This window comes from Protopterus annectens, chromosome 6.part0 (assembly GCF_019279795.1).
Source record: "Protopterus annectens isolate FY-2018-M chromosome 6.part0, PAN1.0, whole genome shotgun sequence".
In the NCBI taxonomy this organism is placed as follows: Eukaryota; Metazoa; Chordata; order Ceratodontiformes; family Protopteridae; genus Protopterus; species Protopterus annectens.
Window position 1 is genome coordinate 265,100,360 of NC_056737.1, and position 21,451 is coordinate 265,121,810.

A 21,451-nucleotide genomic window follows, 5' to 3' on the forward strand; every position below is an offset into this window, starting at 1 on the left:
GGGAAGCACTTTGACTATTTTATTTTACAAAAAAAGTTTTTTATGTTCTGACATTTTTGGTATAAATACATATTGATCCTGTTGCCTATTAACTGATAAATACCACCGCTGAAGGTCGCTGCACCTCTAAAAAGCCCCTAGTAATCCAGAGGTTATATTCAGGACTCCTAATAATCCAAAAAATGTCTGTAAAGAACGCCAATAAACGAAAATACCAAACAGGAATTTTATTAAGCTTAAAACCAAGCTTTTCGTTGGTGCTCTGCACCAACTTCTTCAGAAAGCAAACTAAAAACAAAGAACAATACATCTGTCCCATTATTTAAGCATCATAGCTCCACTCAAACACTCCCCCTTGTGGACACACCTGAAAATTGCACATCAATGCACTTAGAAAAACTTAACCACAGAAAAACTGTGCATCACCATTTGTATAAGATCAACATGACCAGCCCTGAATATTTGGAATCAAACTAATACTCTAAATTTATGCCACCAACATAGCATGTATACAATCTTAAATACCTGGTAGACACTATAAACACACAAGTGGTAAACCCAGGAAAAGTATATGTGTGTAGCGCCTGTTTTAAAACAGCCATGTAAATAAATCAAAATGCCATTCAGATGGTAACACAACTCGATGGAAGACTACAAACCATGAGTTGATATAAAATATACAAAATACATCTATGAGTATGCCTTGGAAATGTATGCTTAACATTGTTATGTTGTTATCATAACCATCTGATAATAGTAGCAGTATTAGTAGCAAAAAAAAAAAAAAAAAAGTTATATATTATATATTGATTGTATACTGTGTGTAGCGGCCGGTACTAGGAGGATGACGTCCTTTACATAAAAGACTATTCTGATGAACGATCAAACTACACATCCCCCGCTATAAGGGACGTGTGGTAAATGTGGTAACAATTAAAAGCCAGTGTTTTTCTATGACTGCTGCGAAAGTAGCACTGACTACATATAGACTTTATATAATCATCCAGGTCTTCTGACTTCTCCAAAGCAGATGCAGTCGTATTTGATGGAATCCTATATGTTCTGACATACTACTAGAGAAAATGGTGATTAAGCTGACAAAGATGTAGGATGGGGACTTGTTTCATAGTCTGTCACTACCATACAATTCTGTGTTTAGCATTTTTTCCTTTGTTACCAGTTTTAATGAGAAATAAAACTCAATAAGCCGATAAACTTAGAAAATAACAGTAGCACCATACTGGTTTTATGATGTGCTTTTTTAACACTGAGTTTGCATATATATGTGTACATATATTTTTTGAATAAAAAATAATCATATGACATTTGTTTTGACAGTCACATGATTTTTACATAGTACTTAAGGAAGGGGAGGGGTAAATGATATGTATCTGATGAAGTTTTATGGATGGTAAAACGAAAGTGCTTATACTATTAAAAAGTGAATTTATACATTTTGTGGATGTGGTTGGTGTGCTGGTGCTCATTCTTGTACCCGGTGCTACTGTTATCTTCACCAGTTTTAATGAAAACAAATTAAACAAAAAGATACAGTTGTGCCCTAAAGGTTTAATCTGACATTGTTGAGCCATGGCACTCTTTCCTCTTATAGCATGTTAGTTATATAAGAATTCAGATACACTTGTAAGGCACCACTTGATGCTTTATTATCTGTGTAATATGCTTTGAAAGTTAAAGATATACAAAATTTAATTTGTATCAAATGAACTATCATATCAAAAGAAATGAAAATTACACTGCTGATCTGTATAGCACGTTTAAGAAAACTCATGTACAGAGATACTACAGGTTAGGATCAGTTATTAAATATGTAACTTTCCAAACTTTTGTGAAGTTAGGAAAATGAAATATAAGGCATCAGGTGACATGTCACATGATATACAAAACTGCTGCTGATATGTACCATGATTAACCATGAAAGTAAGTACTGAAAAGATGCAATACTTTAGCAACAAGCTTATGTCTGTGCAGCAGAATGTGAAAGACATTCTGATGAACAAAGGTCGTACTACCACTGTATGCACCACATATGATTCTTAAAATATCCAGGAGCATTTATAATCTGCTTATGTTTTATAATATGCAGATGAGATGACAGATCTCCTCAAAATGCATTTGTTTGTATTATTTTGTACTACTGGGATTATCATCACAGTTTGCTATTTACAGCACCTTCACCTCCAAGATGCTTCCACAAAAATGCTCGAATTTTACTCCAGACATTTTCCTGAGCGAGCATATGCGACTTTGCTTCCCCTCCCCAAAGTACTGCCACACCCATTGGTTTATGCCAAGAAGCAAGGCACAGAGGAAAGTATGGGGGTTCAATTAAGTGACCTGTTTTAGGATAACTGTAGTACTCAAAGTTCTTCTTTCCAAACTTCTGAAGACGTTTGACAGCCTCTTCCATGTACATGACACTAGGAATATTCCTGTCATCCTCTCCAGCCAAGAAAAGCAACTGCCCTTGCACCTTCTCAACTGGGATGATAGCATCTTGATTCTTCGGATCTCTGGGGTCATCCATGGCATCTTTAAAATAAATGACTTGAGGCTCAATATGTTTTATACGATCCATACGGAACCGAAGAGGAGGAATGATTAACCCTTTATAGTGCAATGTTGAATAAAAATTGGCATTAAAACCAGAAGTGATAACAGCTGCCTTTATGCCAGGCAACCAGGATGCCATGGAAAGAGCCAAATCAGCGCCTTTTGATATTCCAATAACTCCGACTCCATCATTTTTAACCTATGGAAGAAACATTTATTAATAAGCTTTTTAATATGCTTATTTACATATTTTCCTCATCTATACATTTCTGAAGCGATTCTATAAAAGGCTACGGTGCTGTTTTTTAAATTAAGTTACCTGTGACTGTATAACAGAAGGTGAAATTGAGAGACTTGGGGACTGTTATCATTGTATAAAAATGACTGCACATGAAAGAACAATGGACCAAAGCCTGCATACCACAAAAAATCTAACTAATATATTAAAGAGTTGCAGAACATGTAGGCAGCAGTGACTGAATGCAAAGCCAGGATTACTCATGATAGTAAACTTAAAAGATGCATTCACTGAAAGTAGCAGGAAATACTGCACGTTCAAAATCCAGTTTACAATAAAAAAATATGGACTATTAACATCAAAAATAACAGCAGTCACCGGGGCAAATGTCACAATGCGCATAAAGGCATAAAAACAAACTTGGACATGAGAAAGAAAAACAGATCTGTTATAGTGCAATATTTAAGCAAAGGTGAAAGCTAAACTAATCAATAAAAAAGGAGCTTCAAAGTTATTTGAAGAGAAATACAGACAAAGGCATCTGGACAAAAAACATTTCACAATACAAAAAATAAGAAAACAGAGGAATGTGGAAAACAGGCGTAGTAAGGTAGAAGTTAAATAAATAGAAACTGAAGTGATGGATTATCAGTGAAGTGAATGATTTAGTGAAGAGCATTCAACACAGGCAATGTAGCAGCATGATGGAACTGTGGGTCCCCAGATTCAAGGAGCAACAGGTGGACAGGAGGAATCTGAAGAAGATTTGTAACATGATGATGCTCTGCAGACTTCTGTAGGAATTTGATATGAAAGTCCAGCTGAAGGTGCATACCAGGAGAAGATGCAGGAAAGAGTGGCAACTTTGACACAGGTAATATTGCAGAGTAATGGGCCAAAGGCTTTCCACATGAAGGAGTAGCAAACAAAGCAGGGTGCATCAGAAATGGATATGTCACAGGAAGTTTTCTGGAACCTTCTGTAGATTCGTTACAGGAAACATAGGGCAAAGATGATGCTCTAAATTATTTTCTTCTAGACTGAATAGAAGACCTGCTTGAGTTAATAGAAATGGATAAGACATTGTAAGATAAATCAAACAGATTACAGAAATTAAGTAAGACCTAAAATGTTAGAAGATTGGTATAACAGATGAACACAGTAATCAGGACCACTAAGAGAAATTCATGTGATATAATAGTATTTTGCAGCTAAACAGTATTACCACAAAAATGTACAGTAACAAACGGTATGGAAGAAAAGTAAAATGCCACCACTGTATCATGCAGAGACAGTATAAAACAAGACAAAAAATATCACTGCTAGAAGAAAAGAAAACAGATAAACATGTTTACAGCCATGCAGTAAAAGAAAGTACAGTTGTGTACACTTACCATAAATGTAGATGTTCGAGTGTATTCACTGTTGCAGTCATCACATTTGGGTTATCCCTGCCAGGGTAGCCCTCGTCCGGCCTGAATACCAGAGGCGTAGTATTTCTGCGTTGGTTGCTGTCACTTCAGGAATGATGTCAGGTCGTCAGTAGTATAAAGTAAGGCAGCCAACGCCATTACATCAGTTTTTCTTGCCCTGTCAGGAGCCCCCAAGTGGGAGCCAGGTTATGGTGGAAGAAATACCAAAATGTCCCTTGTAAGGAGAAAGAGAGAGAGAAGAGGGGGATGGAGGGAGGCAAACCAGGGCTGCAACAGTGAATACATTTGAACATCTACATTTATGGTAAGTGTACACAACTGTACTATGTTCTTCATGTTTCACTGTTGCAGTCATCACATTTGGGTTGATTCCCAAAGCTGAGGGAAAGGGTGGAAGCAGTCAAGGAGACTAGGGCTAGGATGCCCTGCAAGACTGCAGTGGCAAAGCTTGTCCTGGATTTGGAGAAGATAGGCACATGGTAATGTTTGGTGAAAGTGTGAACAGATGTCCAGGTGGCAGCCTCCAGGATGTCCCTAGTGGGGACTCCTCTGAGAGAAGCTGCAGAGGTGGAGGCTGCTCTGGTGGAGTGAGTCTTGACCCTCTTGGGGGAGGCTTTCCATGTTGCTTCGAACAGAAATGGATGCAGTGTGCTACCCATTTAGAAACTGTTTGTTTGGAGATGGCTTTGTCCTCTGCCCCTGCAGCAAAGCTAACCAGCAAGTGATCAGACTTTTTGAATGATTTAGTCCTGTCTAGATAGAATCTCTGCACATCTAGAGAGTGCAGGATCCTTTCCCCCTTTTTCTGTCGGTTACATATAAAGGTGGTCAAATGAATGGACTGGTTGAGAGCCACACTGGACACCACTTTGGGCATGAAGGATGGGTTAGTCCTGAGGGAAATCCTGTCAGCATGGAAGATGATGAAGGGCTCCACAGCCATGAGTGCTTGTAGCTCGGAGACCCTTCTGGCTGAAGTGATGGCCAGAAGAAAAGCTGTCTTCCAGGAGAGAAATTTTAACTCTGCTGAAGATGCTGGTTCGAAGGGGGGCAGGGTGAGCAGGGTGAGCTTTTCCAACACAAAGTTAAGGTCCCAAGCTGGGGTAGGTGCTCTTCTGGGTGTCCTCAAGTTGCTTGTCCCTCTTATGAATTATTTGATCAGAGGGTGTGAGAAAAGAGGCTGCTCAGTGAGGAAATGAGCAGAGATGGCAGAGGCATGAATTTTAATAGTGGAAAAAGAGAGACCACTGTGTAGTACGTCAGCTAGGTAATCCAGAATGAGAGGGAGGGAGGGCTGTGCCGTAACGACTTCCTTAGCCTGAATCTAGGTGTAGAACCCTTTCCATTTGTCAGCATAAGATTTTCTAGTGCTAGGGCATCTGGCCTCACGTATAGCATTTATTACCTGTTTACTGAGGTTGGCAAAATGATCAATAGTTAGGGAATAACCAAGCTGCCAAATTGAGGGTCTGCAATTGGGGATGCATGAATTCTCCTTCCCTCTGGGTCAGGAGGGTTGTGGTCTGAGTGAGATGCCATGGTGGCAGCAGGGACAGTCTGCACAGCAGTAGGTACAAGTGCTGGCAAGGCCAGTCTGGAGCAATAAGAATTGTCCTTGGTTTTTCCTCCCTTATTTTGAGCAGTACCCTGGTAATGAGACGTAGTGGAGGAATGGCATAGACTGATACCCAGGGGAAGGACAGGGCGTCCACTTTCCAAGCAATGCCGTGATGCTCCCTGGTGCAGAACTTGCTGAGCTGATGGTTGGTGTGGGAGGTAAAGAGGTCGACCTTCGGGGTGCCCAATTTTGAGTTATTAGGGTGTGAGTTCTTTTGTCTAGCTGCCACTCGTGTGGGTCCAGAAGAGTTCTGCTTAAGTGATCTGCCATAGAGTTTAGAAAACCTGGCAAGAATTGTGCTAACAGGTGTAGTTGCATGGCAGAGGCTGTGTGCCAAAAGGTCATGGCCAGCTTGACAGAGGGTAGGAGTGAATCCCTCCCTGCTTGTTGATATACCACATCACAGTGGTGGTGTCTGTTTTGATCAGTACAGCCCTGGGGAGAGAAGGGGCCTGAAAGCTGTCAATGTGTGCTGGATAGCTAACATCTCTTTTTGGTTGATGTGCAGATGGATTTGCTGTGGGCTCCATTGGCCCTGTATGCAATTGCCGTCCAGGTGTGCACCCCAGGCATAGTCTGATGCATCTGTTGTGAGGGTCTGGGTGGCGGGGGCTGTGTGTGTGAGAAAGGTAGTCCTTTGCTGTGGGAGCATGCTGCTGCTCACCAAAAAAATCTTTCCTGAGGCAAAGTATCATGGTTATGAGAGTTTCCAGGTCTTGAGAGTGTCGACACCAAAGGCTTTTTAGGTACCATTGAAGTTTCCTCATATGCAGTCTGGCATATGGAATGAGAAGAATGCAAGATGCCATGAACCTCAGAGCTTGCAGGATTTTCATTGCAGATAACTGGGGTCTGGTGGCTAGTTGAGAGAGGAAGGCTGTCAGGTAAGTTTGCTTTTCAGGTGTAAGGAATGCTAACTGGGATGCTGTGTCCAGGCTTGCTCCCAGGAATATAATCCCTTGGGTGGGTACTAGTTTGGATTTCCTTTAGTTGATAAGTGTACCCTAGGGAGGTCAGTAGGGACTTTACAAAGGCCAGGTGCTTGAGCAGCTTTTATTGACTGTATGCCTGAATTAGGCAGTCGTCTAAAGATGGATAAATCTGGATATTCCTTTGTCTGCAAAAGACAATGGCAAGAGCCAGACATTTTGTGAAAACTCTGGGAGCAGTAGATAAGCCAAAGGGAAGTGCAGAGAACTGAAAGTGCAGAGATCCTGCCCTGAAACTTAGGCATTTCCTGCACGATTCCCTTATAGGAATGTGGAGGTAGGCCTCTCTTATCTAGGGGGGCTAGCCAAGCATCCTTGAAGAGCATGTGCATCAGTTGCTGGAGGGTAAGCATTTTCAATTTTGGTATCACCAGGAAGGTGCTTAGAATGGCTAGCTAGAAGATGGGGCACAGGTGCCCCCTTTTCTGGGTACCAGAAAAAGTCTGGAGTAGAAACCTTAGCCTTTCTGTTCTGCAGGAACATGCTCTATTGTTCTCATAGAGTGCAGAGAAAGGACTTGCTTTTCTGCCTCTGCTCACTGGTTTGGAGGTAGATCTGGGAACCCTTTTGGGATTGGAAGAGTGTGGAAAGAAAAATTGTATCCCTGGGATACTATGTTGAGGTCCCAGAGGACACTGGTAATTGTGGCCCAGGTGTGTGAAAGGAGAGTTTTCCTCCTAGGGGTAAGTGAAGGTGGGCAGAAGGAGGAGAGTCATTGTGAGTTCTTACCATGAAGGGGTGGCTTAGAACTCCCTGTTTTTGAAGTGGAGGAATTCCACTGTTTTGATCTCTGCATTTCCTGTGGCTGCTGTCTGGGTGGTCTGCTTCCATGGGGTCTGGGCGGAATTGGCCTGGTGAGAGCAGGAAAGGACCAGTGTTTGGAGGGGCATTGCCTACTGAACTGGGTGATCGGACCTGTAAGAAATCCTTAACTGTCTGCACAGATTTAGCTTTTTCTTCCATCTTTTTTAAGACCTCCTCTTCCTTAGTTTCAAATAAGTTGTCTTTGTGCAAGGATGCATCTAACAATTTAGATTTAACATGGTCTGGCAAGGGCTGTTTTTTAAGCCATGCATGCCTTCTAAGGACAGGACAGGACCGGTGATCGCTGCCCTGCAAGAAGCTTCTAGGGCGTCAAAACCACAGTGTAAGGTGTGCTTAGTTACTAGAATGCATTAACTCTTTAGATTCTGCACAAGCAGGAAAGGAAGACACTTTTTGTTTGAGGAGTTCCATGGTATGTTGCTGAAATTTTAGCATATGGAATTGGCAATTTAGTGATCTGACAGCAAGAGTAGCAGAGGTGTATACTTTTTTACCCTATCTGTCTAGTCCTCGGGAATCCCTATCTGAGGGGGTGGGATTCATAGCAAAAGTACCTTCAGGCCCTTGAGAAATTACCTCAAGGTCAGCAGTAGGATTTTTAAAAGAAATTTGTGAGAGTCAGGGACTCCGTAATGCCGGTCAGGTTTTCTGGGTACAGGAGGTAGGGTGTCAGGAGTCAAACTGGATTCCAGGAAACCATCGTCCACAACATCCAGGACTGGCAGAATGGCCAGGGGTCTGTGCTGTGGAAGATCTAAGAATTCCCTGAGTCTCTTTTTAGGTTGAGGGTAGTCCTGACATTCCCATTGGAAATGCTCCCTTAAGGTATGAAGGGTTTCCTCAAAGGAAAAGTCCTCAGGTGGAGAGGCTGAGGGAACGGAATCCACTACATCAGAATCTTCATAAGCAGAAAAGGGTTGTATGTGTTCATATTTAGACACATCAGAGTCATCAGACTCCTGTTCAGACAAAACTACCGGGGACAGATCTCTTTCTTTTGGAAGGGGTAGCTTGGCTTCCCCGATAAGCATGATAATGTCTTCTGCCATTTTAAGCATTTGAGACCAAGGCAAGGAAGCAGGTATCAGAGTAGGTCGTCGGTTTCTTGGATGTGGTTCGTACCCAGGGCCTTAGAAACTCAGTTGTTTTCAAAAGAATGGTAGACGTGAAATAAGTCGGCTTGTGTCGAGAATTGGTAGTGCAAAGTACTTCCTCGGAAGCTGGTGCCTGTTCTGGACCCATCCAAGGGAGAGACAACCACAGGATCCTTAGTCGAAGAAGAGTTCTGTGGCATACTGGACTCTGAAAGGGTCTCGGTAGTGGCCTGCAAATCCACAGAATCTGGCATCAGGGGCTGCGAAAGCGCCTCACTGAGGACCGGAGAACTGACGACTAGCTTAATGGAAGTGTCGTCGGTAGGCTTGGAATTGTGCGATCTGTATCTGTCTTTATCCTTATGTTTTTTCAGAAGATCTGCTGTCGGATGGCTTACCAAAGCCATATCAGAATTCGAGGACTGTAAGTGAAAATATCTAGCTACAATAAGGGCTCAACGACGTATAGTTCTGGTGTTGAACAAAGCACAAAAGCGACAGCGGGGGACATTGTGGTATGGGTCTAAGCAAGTGACACAGTAAGAATGAAAGTCTCTGTGTGGTATTTGCTTTCCACAGGCAAGACAATTGTTAACGTTTTCTGACATCGGTTAGTGCAAGAAGAAAGGATCCCCAACGGGGTACTTAGCTTTAGAAGACTTCAGCTTCAATTCAGAAGATGAAACTCATGTAGCGACCAAATGGCACTCGTGTGAACTGCTTCTGCTTCAGGCTCTGCAGCAAGAAAGACTTATGCAATGGCGTCGGCTGCCTTACTTTATACTACTGACGACGTCATGTCAGTCCTGAAGCGACAGCAACCGATGCAGAAATAACACGCCTCTGGTATTCGGGCCGGCAGAGGGCTACCCTGGCAGGGATAACCCAATCACATAGTTATCAAAACAGATCAAGATTCAGCACAGGCTGAAAAATGTAGAAGGTATTCTGATAAATATGAAGGAAAAGTACAAAATAAGCAACTAAACTGATGACCCAAAAGGGTTTTGTACACAACTGGAAAACAAGAGATAGAAACACCATCAAAAAAGAAGAAACAGGCACATTTTTGAAGCAGTATTTATGAAGACCCCATTGAACGTAAATTGATACTATATGGACAGATAAATTAAAAGAAACAGCCAGTGAGGAACTTTAATGTAGAGGAAATGGGATGAAGAAACAGTCAGACAAACTAAGACAAAAAAAAAATGCTTGGAAAACTCACAGGCCCAGATGCAGTACCTAACTTCTGGCTAAAAGGATTAACATCTTTACACAAATGTTTAGCCCTAAGAATTAACTTGTATGCGCATTCCAGACAGACAGAGTCACCAACCTGGTTAATAACAGGAAAAATGATAATTCTTCTCACGGGGGAACCTGCAAGCCATTGTAAAAACTAACAACTTGCCTTCCAACAATTTAAAATTATATACTGGAATTGAAGCAGATAAAGAGTTTACAATTATTTTGGAAATAAACTCAATCATGCAATAGAACAAATGTGCAACAAAAGAAAAACATAAAGAATAAAGGAACCTTTCTTGCTAAATAAAGCCATAAAGAGAAATGTAAAAATGGAAGACAAAGTATGGCATGGACAGATTACAAAAAAAAGATATGACAGCATCCCAAATTCGATAAAGGGATGCTTACAGATGTATAACATACATCCTACATTGATCAATTACATTATAGTGACCATGAAACAGTGGCAAACCACTTTGAAATTAAGTTATGACAAAGAGAAATTATTATCCTAAAATTAAAACTTCAAATGAGGATATGCCAGGTTAACGGTCACTGCTGCTGTTTTGCCTTGCACCTAACCCATTATGCTACTCTTACACATTAGGTTATGGTTACAATTTGGCTCAGAGAAAACAATCTTGTTTAAAGATTTCTCACCTCCTTTTTGTGGATAACTTAAAACTGCATGGCTCATCAGATGAGGAGTTGAAATCACAACTAGAAAAATGGTTAAACCTTTCTCAGATGATACAAGAATGATATTTGATCATGACAAATGTGCAAAAACAACATTTAAAACAGGAAATCTGCAGCACCAAAAAGTATCAATCTGGGACATGAAAATGATACAGCAGAACTTGAGCAGGGGTGCGTGTATAAATACTTGGGAACAGATAAAGGATCAAATGCAAATAAAGCTCTGTAAGGAATACTTCAGAAAACTAAAACTAACATTGAAAACTGCCTTGACATTTAGGAAAAAAAAGCCCAAGCTATAAATTAATTTGATCTTCCAGTTTAACATATTTTGGGGTGATCGACTGGCCCCAATAATAACTGGATCAGTTGGACAGGAAAAGAAAAAAACATGCTTCATGCTTATTAAATGATATATAAAAAATCAGCGTATACCACAATTATATATTCTTCTCACTGAAGGAGGTAGGGTCGGACCTTCTCAAAATTGATTGCATGCATAGACCTGCAATCATGGAACTGTATAGGTATCTGCAAACCTAGGCAGATTCAAACATAGTGAACATTTTAAAACATGAGAAGTCGTCAAAGATGACATTTTTGCTTAGTTTAGCAGAAGCATTTCAGCGTTAAGTGGGAATGGAAATCAAATCAGAAATAGCCACAAATCAGACAGCAACTGAATGTGCCAAAAAAAAAAAAAAAAAAAAAGAAAGAATATAAGGAAAAAGATCAAATGACATGGAAAGAACTGTGGAAAATTCACACATATATTGGCAAGTACAAAGATCACCTGGAACAATCTCACGTTGACCAAGATTTGACACATGAATAGTTACAGACAGGTGAATGGAAACCAAAAGATGAAAGGTTAATAATGGCAGCCCAGGATAGTGGACTATGTACACACTGATTAAAAAAGTCCTTTGAACATGTGGGAAAAACAGACAAATGCAAGTTTTGTAAAAAAAAAAAAAAAAAAAAAAAAAAAAAAACTGGAAATAGTCACTGTGACAACAGGAAGTACCGCCAGCTATGCTATGAGCAGTAGGGCAGTGGATGTGTCACATATGCCAACACAGCTAGCTGAAATTCTGTAAAGAATTATATGTCATTTGTATGTCAAACTGATCTGTACAGATTCTTATGCTGAAAATGTACTTGCAAAGTTGATTGCGTTAAAAATGTACCACAGTGGGTCCTGAATGTATTGTAACTGAATTAACTGTGTATGCTTAACACAGGATACTGGAAGAGAAGAAATTAATCTCAGTCCCAGCTAACTTTGAAAAATAGTTGAAATTAAATTAGGCCACAAAGACTGTATCTTAGAGTTCTGGTTGCAGCCAGAGACAACATATCTGGGAAATCAAGTATTAGGAAGCTTTCTTTATTGTTTTTAGCAGGGAGCTAATTGCTACTCTAGAAGAGTAGATGTTTGAAATTGTTTTAGGACTTTCCAGGAGCTGAAGCACATCTGAGCAAAGCTCTATCTGTGTGTATGGTAACACATAGGTGCCAAACTCCTGGCAGCTTCTAATGTTGGTGATAGTGTGGGAAACACAGAGTCAGATAACCAGATGTGATGGCATTTTGCAAACTATCCCAGAAATAAAATGCAGACATATTATTGAGAAGTCTATCAGTCAGACTGGGCAGTCGGTTTCTTGGAACATGACAGAGAAGGATCCCCTCACCTACTTCATCTTGCTTTGTTCTAGTAAGTGACCAGGGATAGTTAGGACAATATAGTGAAAATAGTTAAGTATTGATTTTCTGCAAATGTGTGAATCTTTCCAGCTGTGTTATTTTTAATATTTCCTGTGGTTGAAACTCTGATGTTTACTGTAAATATTTAGTATTTTCATGTTTTTATTTATTACTAGATATATTTAAACTTTTCATTGTGACTGGTCCTTTTAAAAAATATTTACGCTTTGAAAGTATTTGCAAATATTTATTTGGTGATAACTCTGGCCACTCCTGAAAGCCTGGCTGTTTGTCAGCATTATTTGTATTAATATTAATTTCACTCAGTGTAATTGGATACCCTTTTGAGAGCCTTATAGTAACTGACTGGTGGCAATGAATCTACCTTATAGTCTGGGCAAAGTTGGTAGAGCAGGTAATCTGTGCCAGCCTTAGGGTTGTGTGTGTGTGAAAATTAAATCTCAAAGACTATGTGTATCAGCTACTGGGAGCAGTGACACAAAGCACTGGTTTCACAGATAGAGTGGTGGAGAACTTGGTCTGGGTACTCGGCTGAGGACTTAACTTTGCAGCTGTGCCAGTGAGAAGCCTTACTGGGGAGAGACAAAGAGAAACCCAGACCCCGGGCTGTGTGTGATCCCTGCGTGCTCTTAAGGGAAATTGGGCTAAATGCAGTGAGGTCTGCATCTGGAAATTCAGAGTGCATCCATTTGTATTCCAAGTGAATGCCCCTCTCCAGTGTTGGGGGTGATCCAGCTCCTTGATTACTGGCCCAGAGTGGGGACATCACATCGTACATCTTGGTGCTGGCTGGGATACACTCACAATAAAGGGCTTTCACTGAAAGTCAGAAACTTGTGGCAAGACTGTTGCACTGGAGAAGTAACTGTAGCGCTGGAAACATGAATCACAAAGCATTATAGAGAATGATGAATCATATATCACATGAGATTTCCCATTACCAGCAATTCAAAAAATAGATGCAAGAAAAACAGATATGTTGTTATTCTTTCGGCTTTTCCCGGTTAGGGTTCGCCACAGCAGAACTCCAGTCCGCTAATGATTGGCAGTATATTTTTACGGTGCCGAGGTGCCAATGCCCAACCTTCAATGAAGGCACGCCCATTCACGCATGTCTTTCGAAGGCCACTCGACTGCGGGAGGACATGCAGACTCTATACAGAAGGTGCTCCAGCTGAGAATAGAACGGGAGATAATGGTCCAAAAAAGCCAAAAGTAGCACTGATCATTGAAATTGCTACACCCAGTGATTATAGTGTCTTATGTACAGATATACAAAAAGTCATAAAATATCATGATTTGCATTCAGAAATGACAGCATTGTAGAAGAAATCTACCCAGACAGTTCCAATCGTAGTAAGACCAATGGGTCTAATAAAAAAAAGAATTTACAATCTTACTTAGATAAACTACCAATGCATGCAACTCTGTATGAATTACAGGAGGAGGCAATTCTGGGCACATTGTGGGTGCTGAGAAGAGCATTCTTGGCTAACATCAATGACTGAAACAATACTAATTTCCTGAACTCTAATCATACTTTGACTTAGGAAGGAGGTACATTGCCGTCATGGTATTAGAAACACAAAAGACTTGGAGAAATTAAATAGAAGGAAGTTGGCATAATGGTTAGGGTATTTACCTCACAGACAAATAGGGTTGATGCATATGCATCTTCTCAAAATGAAGTCTGAAACTATAATGTTAAGCTTCACTGACTAACAGAAATCTTCAACATCTTTACCAAAAAATAAAAAAATTTCAAGTAAAGGTTGAGAGACAGCAGGGTGGGTGGGTGGTAGATTCCAATGTGTTGCACTATAAGAATTTTTTCATTCATTTAAATTATAATGAGACATCTATAAAGTGTACAGAGTCAAAACATTAACTGTGACTGCTGTGCATGTAGTGTATCTGGTGTGGACATTAAATACTTGCATAACCTATAGGTTAAATGTAAAATATTTTCTCCAGCAATTACATATATTACAGCAAGTATGAAACATTAGGCAGAGGGACTATTTTACGCCAAAAATATAACAAAAATGTATATAGTACTAGAAATTGCAAATACAAAACAATTAACTAGATAGCCCATTACCCAAGAACAGTATTACCCTCCAAAACTGGTATTATCAGGAAATAACTGACCTTCCACCAGAAGATCCATGGGTGGTCCATTATCTTCCTGATGATGTGCACCCTGTTGGGTATTACTGTTCAATTTAAAGATGCCTGTACTGCATTGCTAGGACCTCTGTGTCTTCTGTTCTCAAACCACAGTTACAATGGCAGAAGCTGCATGGAGCAGAGGTACTGTAAAATACACCACCACATTCACTAGGATTCACATTCACTTATTTTTTTTTCCTGGCACATTTTGCCACTGCTGCATGCCAATCACCCCCCCCCCCCAGGCCAACTGGATCATTCCACATCACCAGGTGCAAGGATCAAATGGGATGACCCTTCATTAAGGCTTTTTCTTTTCATCTCTTTAGCCCTATTTTCCTGAGCACATTCAGTTACACCTGAGGAAGATGGGAAGTGCAATGGGTTGTCAGCAGAGAACAGTCCCTCACTTATGCAAGGTATGTGCGCCAGCAAGCAAACCCTCCCACCAACCTCAAAGCATGACAGGTAGTTTCCCTGATCGCCATGACAGCAGCTGTACTGTCTCTATTGTACGTACTCCCCAACAGCGAGCAATTCCTTCTCCCAGAAAATAGATGAGTGAGCCATGCACCTTCACTTCTATCCATCCCCCCTCTCCAAGGTTGTGACTGCTAAATGAACCCAACTGCTTGGTTTGCAGTCAGGGCTTCAAGCCTTGCTCCTTGAAGTCCAGCTGTATATACAAAAAACCCTTAAAAGCATATCTGGCGAGTCATATCAGACCAGAAGAAAATGCTTAATACAGCAGCCTTATTTAAAAAAAAGTAAGATGCTTCTTTTTTTAAATAATGCCATTATTTAATAACAATACACCATGATAGGACCATTGGTAGTTCATATATTTACTCAAAGTGAGGGGCTCTAATTGACCAAAATACAGCCTTACTCCCAGTGCAAGTAAAATCTGAATTACCCAGTTATAACACAGTGTATTTCTTAAGTGCACTGATCATTTTAACTTTCCCACCTTCAATAGTTATGCCTGTCACAGGTCTTCATCCACACATTCCAGCTCTGTCTTTGCTGGACACCCTCATTTCCACCTGCCTTCTTCTGTCCTTCCCAAATCTTCTTCACTAGATTGTGTTCTGCTTTTCTGCACGTGCCCAAATTATTGTAATCTGTTTTTAGACCTTTTCTGCAATTGGAGCTACTTGAACTTCTGCTCTGATGTCCCAGTTTCTTCATCTGCTCCACAGTCTGCATCCTACTGCCCATCTCAGGCACGTTATTTCTATAACCTCTAGTTTCCTCAACTGCTCTGCCTTCACTGCCCAGGTTTCTGTACCATATAGTAATACTGGTGGCATCACTGTTATATATACACTACTTTTCAGCTTCTTTGGCCTTCTGTCACACATCACCCAAACATTCTGTGCCAGCTGGCTGAAGCCCTTCTGTTTCTAGCTTCTGACCTTTTCATTTGGACTTTTCTTCTCCTCTAACCACCCCTCTCAGGCACTTGTAGCTGTTAACATGTTCCACTATTTTTTCTTCTACCTCAATTTTTAGCTTCTACTTAATCCTCCCACTTTTGGTCATTACAGCTGTATTATCTGCACTCAGTTTTATCCCATGTGCCTTCAGTTTTGCATTCCATTTCCTATCATTTGCTGAAGATTTTGTTTAGAGTCACTGTAATGCCATGATGCCTGCGTACAGCAGCTTTATTGACCTATCCCATCCAGCTTGTTTGCTAATGTAGTCCATCAACAGTATGAACAGCAGTGGGCTCACAGCTGAATCCTGATGCAGACCCACTCGCACTGGGAACCCCTCTGGAAGTCTGAACACTGTCTGTACTTGTGTTATTGGTTCCTTGTACACAGCCTGCACTAACTTTGCCAATGCTTCTGGCAATTCAAACCATTGCAGAACTGCCTTCCTGTCTTATACTTTTTTGAAGTCAAGTAATTCTGTTGGGCTCTTTCCTGATCATCTTATTAACCATCTCTCACTGCAAACATCGATTCAGTTGTGCTGCATCTTGACTTGAATATGAACTGCTCCATCTTACTTTCTACTACTCTGCATATTCACTTAAAAATGTCTCCAGAACTTTCATGCAGTGTGACAGGAGGAGTCTGAAACCTCTTTGTCGCCCACAGTTGTGAATGTACCCTTTGTTCTTGTAGACTATCATTAAAATGCTTATTCTCCAGTCATCTGGGATATGCCTTTCATCCAGTACCCACAGGTGCCATTTATCCCTTAATTCTTCAAACATCTTGATCATATCTGTTGTGACCTCATCAGAGTCCGATGCTTTCACTGACTTCATTTTCCTTAATGCTGGTCTTACTTTCTCTAGGGTGGGCTCCCCATCTTTCAATGTAGGCTGTGTCTAGGGTAGTACAGCTTCTGTCTGTAATTCAGAAGCTGCTAAATGTTCTCCTTCCATATACCATTGATGTCCTGTGGACTGATTTATTTTATTTATTTGCAGTTTGTTAACCGGGAAAGTCCATTGGGCCAGAATGAGCCCATTTTCAATGGAGGCCTGGGGAGAAAAGCTCCACATACAATTATTACAAAGCTAATATCAACAAGGTTAACAAGTACAATACAATTTTCAAAAGCTACTAAAACACAGTAATATAGAAGACAGAATAATAACATTTGAGCAACACAGTAATATAGAAGACAGTGAAAGGTGAATAGTTTGAGTTATGAGAAAGGAAAAAAGGGAGAGGGAGTAGAAATTAAAGGGAGGGAGTCACTAGGGTGAGTTTTGAGAAGGGAGAAAAAAAAGGAAGGGGGAGCAGAAATGATATAGAGGGGGTCAGGTGGGGTGACAGCATGAGCATTCCCAGTGAGAAGAGAGATGAGAATGGAGCATGGTCTTGAAGGCAGAGTGGTGATCATGTTGCAGACATCCCTTATGAAGGGTGCCTGATGGCTACCTTCTTTATACTTCTGCCTTTGCACTGCAACCAGATAGTTCCTTTGTGCCATTTGCCACATAACTTTCCAGAAGCTGATGGGGGTATCTCTGTCTGACTCCTTGTTCTTTGCTACTGCAACTGATCTCTTAGGCTATTTACCAGCCAGTATTTCTTCTTAGCCTGGTACATCTTTTCTATCTCATGCTTTTTCCTTCAACTCCGATTTTGTTTTGATACCTTCCTGGACATTAGCATTCACCACCAGCTTTCATTATGTACCCAATTTCCAAAACTTCAGCTGTATACCTGTTCCAGTCTTCACACATACTTCTTCCTGAGGTGCTAGAACCCTCTATATTACCTTGAACACTTGTGCTTTCTCTCCACTCCACTTCCAGGTCTTCAGTCTAGTCTCTGTTGACCTTACATGCTTGATTAATTTACCAACCAACACATCTCCATTCTGTGATTTGGGTTTGGCCAACACACTGAAGAAAAAAGATTCATCTGAGCCCCCATGGGACTGAATTAAATGTTCCGCTACTGGACTCTCCATCCTGCCCCCTTCTAATGTCACCCATGTGCTCCAAGATTCTTTTCTTCACAGCGCTTTTTGTTTGATCTATATACCATTGGACTGTAGTGCAACCACATCCTATGATATGCACAACTCTACTTGATTCACAATTGTACATATCCCTAGCTCTGTACATTTTGCCATTAATATTGACCCCATCCAAGTTTTTTTAATTTTCCTACATGCAATGCATTCTCCAGCTGGAGACCAAATGTATTATTAACTTTAAGACATTGCATCCTAGAGGATTAAATATGGAATTAAATTTAAATGTTCATAATTTTTAAACTTATGTTTTGCTCTTAGCTGCTCACGCATGCTCATACACAATTGTTTAAATACAAAGTATAGGAGAAGATGCACTCTCAGTAGTATAACTCACTTTGGGTCAGTATTAAGCATGGACATTTTATATATATTCATATGGAGTCATATATTTACAGTTATGTATACAAGAGTTTATATATATTTATAGTTATTTTATGTAGGTTTATAATAAAATGTATATCATGAGAGTGTCATATTGATATATTTAATTCCATGTGTAAGAAATGTATTTGTGTTATTTATATCTGCTAAGAGTGAATTTATATTAAAATGTTTAAAATGAGTTCATATCAAACATGCAAATATATATGTATTGGATAAAATGTTATGGGCACTTTAAAGGAGGAGGATGAAATCATTTTGTAACTGATTTCAGTGGTCAAGTGAATTTAATGAATCAAGTGATTAACAATGTTATAATATAAAACATGGCTGCTTGATGTAAAAATGTATTCCTTGAAGGTCTAAGCTGAGGTACCGGATACATCAGTAAAGTTTCCATATCTTTTCCTGGTGTGGTGTGTATGTTTTGTAGAAATGCTCCAGATGCATGTCTTTGGAATGTGGTAGGAAACCGGAGTACCCAGAGAAAACCCATGGAAATGTGGGGAGGACATGCAGACTCCACACAGAAGGCACCCTTGCTGATAATCAAACCAAAGAACCTCTTGCTGTGAAGTGACAATGCTAACTGGTGCACCACGGCATTTCCCAGTGGATTGGGTTTTGACTTCTGTAAGGAATAAGTTTGTGGCAGCAGCAGCTCTTTTTTGAAGCATGTCCAGATATGATCTGGTGCAGTTTATCAAGAGCAGCAGAAGCCACCATACCTTGCCAGTAACTTGGAAACTGTCTGTTTGCAGACAGGATTCAGTTTCCTGCTGTTTGCAAAGGAAGCAAACAGCTTTTCACTTTTTGTGAATTCTTCTGTTCTGTCAAAGTAAAATCTCAATCTGCAAACATCCAAAGTGTGTAATACTTTTTTTCCTTGTTCTGAGATGCAGGGAAGAACACAGGAAGGTGGACAGCTTGATACAAGTATACCTCACTTGCCATCTTAGACATGAATGAATGGCTGTGTAGAACACAACCCTGCCATTATAGAGAGTATGACACAGTCCTTGCATGTGGCAGGATTCAATTTAGAAATCTTCTGGGCCAAAGTTACAGCTACTAAAGGGGTAGTTTTCCAACTGAGGCATTTGAGAAGTGTGGAAGCAGCTGTTTCAAAGTGGGCTAAGGTAAGTTACTACAGAATGTAGCTATGTCCTATTGTGAGAGTACTCTCTCTCTCGGAAAGGTCTTAAAATGCAGAACTTCCTTTAGAAACTGTTTTATAGGCAATGGGGAACAGAGTGGGGAGCTGAAAGCAGAAAGGCTAAAATGGCTGAGATATGTATGTTTACTGATTCACAGGATGAACCCCAATTTGAAAAGGTCTGAGAAATATTTAAGGATCACCAGAGCCTGTGCTGGGTATTAAGATCTCTCCTTTAGCACCAGAGTGAAATAATTTCCATTTGGCTTGGTATGATTTTCTTATAAATTTGTTTCCTAGCCTCCCTCAAAATAGTGAGCATTCCCTCACAAAACATGCTTCTAAAGGGAATACATGTTCCCAAAAACACATCATGTTGCATCATACAAGCGGTTAACCTTAGAGTCCTCATGTTGAAATATACCAGTGACCCTTGACTGGTTTTAGTGAGATTATAAACTAAGGTGTCAGTACACAGCCCTTACTTACAGTAAGAGGGAACCCATTGTTGACCTGGATGAAAAGAGCTATGACTAGCATTTATGGCTTGTTCTCCTTTATCGTCTGTCTAACCATGGGGATTAGTGGTACAGGGCGAAAAGTGTAGAAAAACTGGCCTTCACAGTTCATGAAGGTGTCTGTTGCCCATGTTCCTACTGAAGGAGGTTACTGCAAAACGTCTTGAGCATCCTGTTGTCTGGTGAAGCAAAACAGTCCGTTTTTGGCAAACCTCGTATGTGAGACAACTTCAGGGATATGTCACTGTTGAAATGCATTTGTGTGGGTCCATGCCTGTCCTGTTACGCTGGTCTGCCTAGGAATTCTGCTGTGACAGGATGTACAAAACCTAGAGTGTCATCCCTACCTCCTGGGCCAGTTATTATGCTTGTATTACCAAACTGTACACTGGATAACAGTGCCCCTTCCCAGATATTGTACTACATCATTGTGGTACTGTCTGCAAGGACATCAAGTGTCCCAGCCTGCCAAGCAGGCTTGAAATCCTTGATAGCTAGAAAAACTGCTATCATTATTTCTGCTATCATTATTTCTTCTACACTGATGTATTTTCTTCACTGAATTTTGACTCCAGTCCCGTGGATTTTCAGCTCTCCACGCTGAGTCTGAGAAGTCTGTGGTGAGCTGCTGCATACTTGGGCTCAGAATGAATATCCTTGGTTAAGGTCTACTTGTAGAATCCACCATGACAACAGAATGACAAGGCCTGTTGGCACATATGCTCCTAAGATAAAAAGTGCAGCTTCGTCATGTGAAGCTCTGTCAGAGGTATAATCAAAATAAAGCCATGTAACCCAGCACTCTCAGGAACTCTGCTGCACTAAAGTAACCGTACTTATCTGAAGTAGTTTGTCAGAAGCATGGAAAGGGAAGAGGGAGTAAAGATGGACAGAGACACATAGCTTGAAAAGAATTCATGGTGAAACAAAGACTTCTGGACATTTTCTAGCGTTTCCAACTGAATGAGGTAGATATCCAAACATAGGTACATGAGAATAATCTTGCTTCTGTAATAGGTTATGAGAGCCAGACACTGAACACCATGGCAGTAATAGATAAACCAAAAGGGAAGGAGAAGAAGAGATAAACCCCCACTTCAAAAGCCAGGAACTGTCTCTGCATCCTGGCTTGGACTACATGTGCATAGACATCATTCAGATCTACAATGAACATGTAAACCTAAGTGAATAGAAGATATACAAGACATTGGATGCTAGAATGTTGAATTTTGGTACACTGAGGAATTATTAACTATGAC

At 40.5% G+C, this 21,451-nt stretch overlaps 1 protein-coding gene across 1 annotated transcript in view; it reads right to left on the bottom strand.

Moving 5' to 3' along the window:
- Positions 1-1,642: 1,642 nt before the first annotated feature.
- The window catches only part of LOC122804251 (acyl-coenzyme A thioesterase 1-like), a 93,899-nt gene continuing 74,090 nt past the window's right edge, over positions 1,643-21,451 (bottom strand). Inside the window, exon 3 of the mRNA XM_044074011.1 lies at positions 1,643-2,773. Coding sequence (XP_043929946.1) covers positions 2,171-2,773 — 603 coding nt within the window. The 3' untranslated portion in view covers positions 1,643-2,170. The remainder of the gene's footprint in view (positions 2,774-21,451) is intronic.